Genomic DNA, 11,780 nt, shown 5'->3' with positions numbered 1-11,780 from the left:
GTATTAGGATGCAATGAAATGTAAAGAGACCAGTGCTTACCCTTATATAATCAGATCACCCCTCCCATTGAAAAAAGAGAGACCATTGTACCATAGAAATGTTCAATAAGACGTCACATAATGTAGCTATGTGATTATATAAGGGTCTGCGTACATTCAATTGCATCTTAGTTCTGAAGAAGGGTCAGTTTGGACCAGAAATGTGTAATTTCTTGAGATGGACTTCCCCATTAACTTATTACCATTGATTCTGTTATAATAGTGGAGTTTATTTTCTCCCTTACTCAAGGTCACACCCCTACAACAAGGGATATTGAACTGTGTTCTCACATTAGAAACGAATAGTTTTACCTCTCGGCCATTCACCCTCTTTATTTAGCTACAGTTTTTTTTAATCTATTGTATTTAGAGTGATTCAGTGCGTTTATTATTTCTTATGTATGTAGGAAACACCTTGAAAGCATTGAATTATATGTGATTTTATTTAGAGAAGAATCTCTTTGATTTGAGAACCAGTGATATGTGCTTTCATTTATAATTAACCCTTTTTTTTTTCAAAGTTACCATTTTGTGAGCATAAACCAATATTTTTAAAAGGCATTTGCTGTGAGAAAAAAGCTGGTTAAAACACAAAAAAACGCCAGTTTAAAAATTATAGCTTTTATTTGCATATTTCCGACTTGTGCAGATTTATAGATTTCATTCATGGAAAAGTTAACGACAGTATGCAGTACAGCATATACAACAAGTAAACACTTCAGCGTGTAAAGAATTATGCTTCACTAAATATCTCTTTGCAAACTATTTGACATTTCATGATATTCATCACAATAATGAGTCCCTTTGGTTGGAAAATAGATTATGGGCCATACATACTATGTGTTGCTAAGCCATAAGGCAAGCTACGACCCATGGGCGCATGGTAAGGTGCATTACAGCCTTGCACCCTTTAGTAAAAGTTATCACTATTGCTCTTCTAACTCACAACTATTATCAACATAAAGGTGATTTTGGATCTGGTCTGCGGTGCACATACTGTATGCACATATTATTCAATACTAAACTTCAAGTATGCACCATGTCAAGGTTATTCATCAAGTTTTCCTTGCAGTGAAAGACAATTGTAGATAGATGCAAACACTTGTTAATGCATTTATATGTATGAACATGACAAATACCATGCAAAGAATGCAAAAGCGTGAACCAAATGTAGGAACATTATAATGACTTGCGCTGCTAATGATTTCAGGTGAAATCATTTTTTATTTTTTTATTTTTTTTTTAACAATGCCTTCTTCAGAAAAAATTCTTTATACATATAATCGCTCACATTAAAGTCAATGCGAGTTTCTGTGCAATCGTGCTCCAATCAGCACGATCGCAATGTAATGAAGAACCCCTATAATTATAATCACTTACAAGTTATCATATCACCACTGTGCCAAGACAGTACAGTATATGTATTACTGTAGATCCCTGCGTCTATTTCTTATTTTGTTTTTCAATTATGTTTAATGATAAAACTAAAGACATCATCAGAAAAGCCAGGTATGGACTTTGCCTTTATAGTTGATGCAGTACCCGACGGTGGTGAGAAGGCAGAGTCTTTAGAATGGCTCTGTAAAATTTTGTCTCCATCTTGATCTAAAATAATTTTTGCCAATTGAAAACTACGCAGTGCATACATGTGTCTATTTGCACGCAAGTCTGCCATTTTCAACGAAAGCTTATGTGCGATTGCATTGCAGGTCTCTCTTTGAGTGCATGCTTTTTGGCAACTTAATTCATAAAATGCATCCAAAGTGTTTCGAAGTTTGGTATTGTTTCTAGTGCTTTCTTCCTCTTCCCATATTGATGAAGTGTGTGGAAAGTTACTCGGGTCTGAAGGCTGGAATGTATCTCTATTATGTGGCAATGTGGACCTTAAAGTTCTGTCACAGTATCTTGGCCAGAATCTGTCACCGTCTTCACACGTATTTCCTTGCAATTCTGAAAAACAACAAATAAAACAAAATATTACTCAGTATGAGTACAGTAAATACCACAACGGAGAGCTTTGCTGATCTTGTCACGTACAGTACTACACATTAATGTTAGCGTTAGAAAACAAGTGTTATGATAGACAGCTCACACAGACAAGCAACCTTTTCGTATGTTCATGTTACTTCACACTTAAGGGAGTTGTAATCTTCCATTATGCAAAATTATCTGCCTAACATAGCTCTGTAAAAAAAAAAAAACTGTTCTAAGCTGTACTCTGAAATAGTAAAGTAACTTTAAATAGAGCACTGTCAATTTTGTTATTTACTGCAAAAAGTTTAATTATAGTGTATTGGGTATCACCATACAATTAAAACTCTTCTTGCCCAGTCTGCATCTACACTGTACATTTCTTTCATTTACTACTTTCTTAATGAAAACCTGTTACAGAGCCACACAAATCCGCTAAACCAGAGGTCCCAAACTCCAGTCCAAGGAGGAGCACTAACAGTGCAGGTTTTACGGATACCCCTGCTAGAGCACAGGTGGTTCAGGCAAAATGATTGGGCCACCTGTGCTAATGAGAGGCTATCCTTAAATCCTGCACTGTTAGCGGTCCTTGAGGACTGGAGTTGGGGACCTCTGCTAAACCTCTCCCATGTGCCACACACAGATTTCCTTTTATACCAGATGCCTTAACTTAGGATCAAGGATTAGTGCCAGAAAATCCAGTTCTGGAAAAATGCCAAACACCAGGTTGTTTATTTTTTCTTAAGGGCGTCATACCTGAGTGCCCAAGGGCTGACCGTGCCTGCATTGTTCCATTATTTAGAGTGCTGAATACATTTGCGGTGCTAAATAAAAGATAATGATCATTATGTGAACAAAATAATCATAGTGTTGAACTAATGATTCATGATTGGAAAACAAAATTGAAGCTCCCTCTCTCAGGATTTTACTTGTAATCAGTCAGGCAAAACAAAACTAGAAAGCTTGCTATGATGTGAAGTACATTGTAAGAATAATCATAAAATGAAAAGAAATTTTAGAGCACTATAGGACAATTCAAAGACCATGTAATATCTGTACTCCGTTTCATGTAATGCCAGATGAATATGGAGGAAAATGAAACCTAATCACACAGAGTCAGGCGTCTTTTCCTTTCAGCATACACCCCACACATGCCAGAGAGCAGTGGATTTTCCGAATTGCGCTTCTTAAATACGTCAATCACTTCTGACTATTTTTTTGTACTTTTTTCTTACTACACAGACTATAGTTCTCAATTAAATGGTGATTTGAAGCAATCCTTGAAGCTTGTTACATAAACCTCAGGGGGAAAAAACAGGATACTGTATTTTCATAAAAATATATCTGTTAAACATAAAAATGCTCCCAACTCGCTTTAAAAGCCATTTTATCTTTTTACTAAGGAACAAAAATGAATGCTATTTGATTTTTTTCCCCCAAAAGTACCTTAGTATCACACGGTGTCCTGAGGTATCAATGCTATCTTTACTATCAGTATCGTCTACTGCAGGGGGGCGCAAACTTTTTTCCCTGCGCCCCCCTGACGGCTGTCCCCTCGCTCCCGCGCCCCCCCCAACCCCAACTTACCCGCGCTCCGGCGTAATGACGTCACGTTGCCATAGCAACGTGACGTCACATGACCTCGCAGCGTCATTTTGACGCCGCGTTGCCATGGCGACGCCGGGAGGAAGCCGCCGGAGCCACGGGTAAGTATGGTTTACAGAGGCCCTGCAGCTCCCCCGGCACTTAATTTAAGTGCCTTCGGGAAGCGCGCGGGGCCTCTGTAAACCCCGCGCCCCCCGTCGGCAGTCTCGCGCCCCCCCTGGGGGTCGCGCCCCACAGATTGCGCACCGCTGGTCTACTGTACTGTTTCACAAAACACAGACTGTTTAAAAAGCATTCGATTTTCCACATGTACTGCAAACCAATATTTTAAACAGGAATAGCTTTTATATGTATGAAATTTCTCTTCCTATCCCTCATAGCAACAAAAGTAGTTATAGGCACTAGATACTCTTTTAATAATCACACATTTTTATCACATTTTAAAAAAACTTTATACTGTATACAATCACTAGAGTGACCTAATTACGCTGATTTATCTTAAAGGACTAAGGGGCCTATGCAGAGAGCAGCGCTATTTCGAAATTCGCCATTTTTTGGAGAAAATCGCGCAGAAAGCAGCAGAAAATGGCGAGTTCCGAAAAACGCGCCAATTTTTCTTTTCTATTTGTAAAACTCGCCTCGCGGCTGGCGAGAACCTCAATCTCGCCAGTTTTAAAAATATCCGTATGCAGAGAGGCGCGAACGGCATCTAGCGGCTGTTCGCGCCAATAAAATGGCGCGATTGTCTCCTTTTTGCCTCGGCAAAAAAAACTGGCAAGAAGCTGCCGCTCGCGGCCATTGCAAAGGGAAAAAAAAGGCGCAAATTTGTTTTTACACGTTTCTGAAGCGCGCATCTCGCCAATTTAAACTCGCCACACGCATCCATGTTAAACATAGCAGAATTCGCACTTTTCTGCATATGGAGAATAAAACTCTCCAAAAAAGCTACTTTTTAATAAATTCGCCAATTTTAAAATTTGCTGCTCTCTGCATAGGCCCCTAAGGGTCATATTTACCAAGATGTGTTAAGCCACAAGATGCCTTTCGAAGCTGTAAGACCATTCTATTCAAGTGTCACATATTTTATAAGTATCCTGAAGTCATGTTTGAAAGTTATCTTTGAAGTCTTTGCAAACATTGTAAAATTAGACTCACGAAATGCGTGAAGTAGCTTGTGGCAAGAACACGGACTGAAGCAAATGAACAGTGCTATGTTTTAGTTCCATATTCTACCTGTTCTTTATATAACATATTAAGTATCCCTTCTTTTATTTGGTTCTGTCACAGCAAGGGGCTTTGGATAATTTTGAATACATTGTCACTAGGGTGAAAAAACAACAGTAGAATCTATCCTAAACGCTGCTGTTAGAATCACTTTATTCTCTCCTAAATCTGTCTCTGTGTTTCTCCTGCTGAATTCCCTCTCCTGGCTTCCTATTAAATCCATATCACTTACAAAATTCTGTCTTTTAAGGCTATACACTCCTCAGCCCCTCCTTACATCTCAGCCCTAATTTCTCACTATACACTGTCCCGACTCTTGCGTTCTGCTCAAGGATGTTGGGATGGTAGGGGAAGCTGGCATCACAAACTGGGATGAAGCCCAGCTAGCTACTCTAAATCCATGTAATTTGGCCACCTATGTAAGGCTTATTTTGGCCAAATGTACTTTAATATCTGGGGAAGAACAGGGAATGTGCAAATATAACCCATGTCTGTAAGAATGTATTTCAAAGCATGTGACAATCCCTGTAACAATCCTTCCCCCAGTTTAGAAAGCCGGCATTGTCTTATGATGTGATTTGTGGTCTGTGTGTAAATCACTGTAATGTGCTTTGGGTGTCAGCCCTGCAAGAAAGTAAATTAGATATTCCACTGTTACTGCCATTTCTATGGAGAAATACTCAGAAATCCACTGAGTTGAAGCTTCCCATAGAAATGATAGGATTAAAACCAGGGTTGGGACAGCTATGCATCAGGACTCCTGGGGAGAGGTGAAAGGCTGCTGATCAGATCTGGGAGTAAGAACATTGTACTGCCCAGACTCTGAGGCTCCTACCCAGTGGGAGGTCTTGCGTGCCTTAGCACAGGGGGGCGCAAACCTTTTTCCCCGCGCCCCCCGTCGGCAGTCTCGCGCCCCCCCTGGGGGTCGCGCCCCACAGATTGCGCACCGCTGCCTTAGCACACCCCTTCTCTGGCTTTTGTGGCATCAACGCAATCGGTGCTGTGGTTGGCCAACAGCCCCTGTCCCATGTAAAGGATAGCCACAGAGGGCTTTATAAGGGGTGCTGCTGATCAGAGCACTAGACTATTTGAGAGACATTCTGTGAGGGAGTTTGGATCTTGACTGTGACCAGCTGGAGATACATGTCAGAGTGGCTGCTGTGTGATCAGCACTCTGATATCCTGGACGAGAAGCGGACAAGGCAAGCATTCTTGAAACAGGCCCCTGCACCTAGCGAGACTAGAGTCTACTCCCAAAGTCCCCAGTCGGCATAGTATCTTGTTTTGTGCATCTTCGCCTTGTCTGCTGGCATGCCAGAATAAACCTCATTTTATTCAACTTTGTCCCGTCTGGTGCTAGTGATCCCGGTGGTTTTGGTGTAAAAGTACTGGTCTCCCGTGACAGATGTCCTCTGTCTACCCCTTTTGTATCTAAAGCTGTCTCCCACCTAAAGCCTTTATCACTCACTGCCCTACATCTCTGGAATGCCCTTTCCCTCAATATTCGACTAGCACCCTCTCTCCACACCCTTAAGGCCCATCTTAAAACACACCTCTTTAATGAAGCATTTGAGTAGCTCCGTTGGCTGATACTATACATCTCATATAGGGGACATAGTATATGGCACAGCACCCCAAACTCACCTTAACAAAATAGACACCCTCTACAGTTCAATATGCCGCTTTGTCCTCCAATGTAACAACAACACACATCACTGTGAAATGCTCAAAGAACTAGATTGGTCATTACTTGAGTCCAGGCGCAAAGTTCATCTTTCCTGTCTTGCTTTCAAATACTTCATGGGCCAGCAACTGTACCCTTGTATCTGAGCAAGCTCCTCGCCCTTACCACAGGCAGCACTTATCACCTGAGATCTGACACCAAGAGACTATTCACGGTCCCAAGGTTCAACAAAGTATCCGCCCGCTCTGCCTTCTCTTAAAGTGCACCCCACATCTGAAACAATCTACGGAGACTCTCAAAGCCACCACCAATCTAAGTTCTTTCAAAACTAAAGCCGTCTCACATTTTCATCTACTCTGTAACTATTACATACGCCTATAACATATTTTATCTTTAACTGTTCATGCGATATTTTTATATATCATGTATAACCCTGTTCACCTAATGTAACTATGTACCTGTCACCATAACTCTGTGCCCAGGACATACTTGAAAACAAGAGGTATCTCTCAATGTATTACTTCCTGGTAAAACATTTTATAAATAAATAAAATATGCACTTACCATTACCCCTCGCAGACTCACTTACCATTACTCCCCTCCCCTTCTGTCTATAAGTTCTCCCTACTTACCCCTTGGATTGTAAGCACTTCGGGGCATAGACTCCTATTCCTAAGGACTACTTTTATGTAGGAAGAACATGGAACTTATCTGGCGCACATGCGCGATCTGTGCTCACAGCCCAGCAAGCGCCGACCGAGCATGCATGGCTGGCAAGCTGCGAGAAAAACGGGATATTTAGAGATATTTTGGGATACCGAGAGAGGGGACAAAAAAAACGGGACTGACCTGGCTAAACCGGGACATCTAGCCACCCCACTAATATGGTATATAATCTTTACTGTATTAAGTATGGGTGTATAATAATAAATGTGTCTACATATTATAAGTATAATTACCAAGAGGCAGAAGTAGTGAACAAAACTTGTATTCCCACTGTTCCTTTACTTACTGTGTGCGAACAATAAAGGGAGGGGGGAAAATAATGTACAGGTCAAACAACAAGAACAATATTTACAGAAAATCATCTCCTCCTCTTTTTTCTGGCAGAATTGTTTGTAACGCATGTGCGTTGATTGGAACGGACGTTATAGTTTTGCCAATGCGCTTGTGCAGTGTTTTGGTTAATGTGTCGTTAATACAGCTAACGATGCATTGTTTGTCAAACAGCTGTTGTCGTTGCATATTATTAACTTTGTGGATACCCGTCAAACTGAGGAAAGCTAATGAACGTTACCTGTATAGCAGCCCAGATTTAATGGAGCTCTGTGGATCTACCCCCAGATCTCCAGGAGGACATTATAAAATAGGTTGTGCTGAGAAGAGCTACTAAAATGTGCATGCTTTACACCAGGGGTGTGCAAAGTGGGGGGGGGGGTTGGCACGGCCGAGATTTTTCTGGTGGGGGGCACGGCATTGCATAGGCACGCACTCTTCCCCAAGCCATTTAAATTAAATGCCGGGGGATCGCGTGAGGCCTCTGCAACTCGAAACATACCTTGACTCAGCTGGTGTCAGGACTCATGTCCATGGCAACGCGGAGTCAAATGACCCCGCGGCGTCATTTGACACCGCATCAAGGTAAAGAGGTGGGGGGCGAGCACCAGAGGAGGAAAGGAAGGGGGGCGCAGCAGCAAAAGTTTACGCTCCACTGCTTTACACCATGAAACGTACGATAAAAAAGACTAAAGGATCCCAATAGGCACAGCTTGGAGGAGAGAAGGGAGAGAGATAATTTGATAGACATTTAAAAAAGACTAAAGGATCCCAATAGGCACAGCTTGGAGGAGAGAAGGGAGAGAGATAATTTGATAGACATTTTCAATAAACCAAGGGAAGCATATTTCAAGGAATAAGGTCATCATTCAAAACGTGTGGGTGGGCTCAGGGGAAATGTGAGGAAGATCAGTAATGTACAATACTTCTTTGTGGAAAAGGTGGCTCCTTCATGTAACAGATGCAAACATGAAAACAGTATTACAGGAGTGGCAGAGGCTAATTCAGTAAGGAACTGGGGAAATGCTTGGGATAGACACAAAGCTATCATATATATGAAAGAAACCAAAGAATCGAGTCTGAGGTTTCACAACAGATTGGAACATGGGCAGAATAGGTGGGTTAAGCGTTTGTTTTATCTGCCACAAATATCTGTGTTTGTGTGTAGGTGTGTGTGTGTGTGTGTCATACTCAACACTTTCTGTGAGCTTGGATCATACTATGAATTCATTTAGAGTGCTTAGTTGGCAGTGTCATTTCATTTTAAGGTTTTATTTGGGTGTTATACGATCAACGATCAACATCAAAACTACCTTCTCATCAAGCTTCTATAACTTTTGAATGCTATTAATAGTGTGTATTTAACAGTGCAAATACAAAAAGGAACAATATTACAGATTAATTATTGAAAGGCAACCCTCAAGAGAAGCCCGATATAGATTGCCTGGAAAATTATTTTCTTTAGGAAGAAGTCACCCTTTTCTGCAACATTGCTATATGCACAACATCTAAATGGCAACAATAATAATAATAATAATAATAATAATAATAATAATAATAATAATAAGAAGAAGAAGAAGAAGAAATAAGAATTGCATGTATTTAGGGGGGGGGGAGGTGACCCATATTTTATTTATTGTTTTTTTTGTGAGAATTCTATGAGTGACGTATATTGGAGCTTAATGTATTGAGCCACCTGTGCTGTAGCAGGGATATCCTGAAAACATGACCTCTTGGTGGCCCTTGAGGATTGAAGTTGCCCATCCCTGTTCTATATAGTCCGAAGAGGCCAATAGCACCACAATTGACTGAGAATATACAGTACATGGCTTGAATGGTGAGATCAGCAACTTTGGACTTTGAATTAATTAGCCCCTTGTCTCCCTGTACCTCTGTACATTGTAATCGCTATATGAGAAACCTTATTATTAATCAATAAACACAACACTAGAATGGACATTGAAAATGCTTTGATACAGTTCTTCATTCTTAACAACCCCTACTAAGACAACTGAGTAAAAAAAAAAATGTACTGTACTCAATTTAACTAAACCCAAATATAAAAAAAGATATTTTTACTATAAACTTTTTCTTATTAATAAACAGAAGTACTTTGTCTTTATCTCTAAGTGCCAGAACAACGTTTAACAAAGTAATGCATTTTGGATTATTCAGCAACCAGAAACTATTGTAAAAAACATTCATAACAAAGGTTAGGCAACGGTTATGAACAAGCGGTTGTTTTTTAATTAGAAACATTAACAGTAGCATTAACACCTACTTCAGCAGTGTAAATCCCACGTTTAATTAAAGACCATGAATTTATATTCAAGCAGATGATCTAAGTGACTAATGATCATTTCAATGGCGCAGCAGTGTATGTAACAAAGCTTTGCAGAATAAAGTCCAGAGCATTTATTCTGCACACAAATGATTTCCACTGCACAGTATATTCAAGTTGTTTTAGTCTCGGGGATCGAGATCACCCTGTACAGCCTTTTGTGATGAACTATTAACTTCTCACTTGTAATTTAGTTTAGTTTGACAAAATAAAGAAAGGACTTGTATAAAGATACATCTAGATCTCACTGCTGGGTGAATGCCATTGACTAATACATAGCAAATGAATAATTGTTTCTGTGCTTACACTCATGCTAGTATAAAAAATAATTTATCATGCTTGGTTTTCAGAACGATCATATTCTCCCCCCCTGATGGACTGCAAACTCAGGCCAGGTTTGTAGTAAAGCAGGAACATCTTTATTCAGTATCCACTGCATACAGCATATTAATACAGCGAATACAGCCTTATCTTTAAGGTCCTAGACCTCTGGATGGTCCCTGTGTCAGATAGTATGATTGAGGCCTTGTCTCTCTTCCTTTGCTATCACAGTCCCCTTATGGGACTGATCATATAGTCCCACCACCGCAGGGCGAGACAGCAACTCAAGAGTACTCACCAACTGACTAAATTTAGGTTTGCCTCTTCCCTAGTACAGAAGGGGAGGGTCCAAGGTCTTAACCCAGGATAGGGCAACACACAGACCCTGTCCCACCTCCACTCTTGTCACAGTGAAGATGCTGGGGGTGGTCCGCAATTGGGATTCTGTGCTTCTTCTTCTTGGAGATTTCATGATACAAAATGGAACTCACCTGAAATACTTGGGTAATATGCTAATTTGAATATTTAACGTATATTCAAATGACTTAAATTAGCATATTTCCAAGGTATCTTAAGTGTGTTCTGTTTTGTTCTCAGGTATCTCTACATGTATTGTATAAAGTCATTTGGTACAAAATATACCTCCCAAACACTCATTGAGTGTACCTTTAGTATGACAACTAACGTCTCGTTAAATCCCAGCATTAACATTACCAGACCTTTGTTGAAAGGCAAGGTTAGGGGGAACATCTCTTTCACATCTCATTAGCACCACCATCCAATGCCCTATCTGGACCAAATTAGATCGTAACATTATTGAGCTTTGAAGATGCACGTTAAGGAAATGTCATGTTAACCCCAGTGTCTACTGTACATATCTGATTTTCCATAATATCATATCAATAATAATATCATATCATCTTCTTGACCTTTTAGTTATTACTTGCAGAAATAGGGTGGTCAACAGAGGAGGCTACTGCTTTAACATAAGGACACTAATTCGGTTATGCATAATATATATATATACAGTGCTTGACAAATCACCCAAAAATCTACTCGCCGAACAAAAAATCTACTCGCCACCTAGTCCCGCCTCTAATCCCGCCCCCAACCCCGCCTCTAATCCCGCCCCCAGTCCCTCATTTTTAAAAAAACAAATTCCTAGTAAGAACATTCGTTTTTGACATTAGTTTATTTATTGTATTACATTATACTACAATTAGTCGTGTGTATGTGTGTGTGTGTGTGTGTGTGTGTGTGTATAAATGTCGAATCTAGAAAAAAAAGCCAGAATATTTAAAGCAGCAATCCCGCCTGGGATCTTACCTGATCCGCAGTCCCTCAATGTCCAGGTACCCTCATTCCGGCAATGTTATACATTGGAGGGATGTGTTCCCTACCTGTCTTCTGGGTTAGGGGGGGGGGGGGGGGGGAGTTCCGATGTCTTCAGTGTGAAGCTTGAGTTAGATCTGGAAGTAAGCAGTATAGGTTATTTCAGTGTAGTATAGAGCAGTTAAGATATATAGGGTAAATAAGATA

At 40.4% G+C, this 11,780-nt stretch overlaps 1 protein-coding gene across 5 annotated transcripts in view; it reads right to left on the bottom strand.

Annotated features, from left to right (window-relative positions):
• Positions 1 to 644: 644 nt before the first annotated feature.
• The window catches only part of SHLD1 (shieldin complex subunit 1), a 287,950-nt gene continuing 276,814 nt past the window's right edge, over positions 645 to 11,780 (bottom strand). For all 5 annotated transcript variants that reach the window (XM_075595998.1, XM_075595996.1, XM_075596000.1 and 2 more), the window contains one exon: positions 645 to 1,989. In XM_075595998.1, the coding sequence (XP_075452113.1) occupies positions 1,502 to 1,989 (488 nt within the window). In that variant the 3' untranslated portion in view covers positions 645 to 1,501. The remainder of the gene's footprint in view (positions 1,990 to 11,780) is intronic.

The sequence above is a fragment of the Ascaphus truei genome, chromosome 4, assembly GCF_040206685.1.
Source record: "Ascaphus truei isolate aAscTru1 chromosome 4, aAscTru1.hap1, whole genome shotgun sequence".
NCBI lineage: Eukaryota > Metazoa > Chordata > Amphibia > Anura > Ascaphidae > Ascaphus > Ascaphus truei.
The sequence above is the reverse complement of the archived record's forward strand: the minus strand, read 5'-3'. Positions and strand labels throughout refer to the sequence as shown.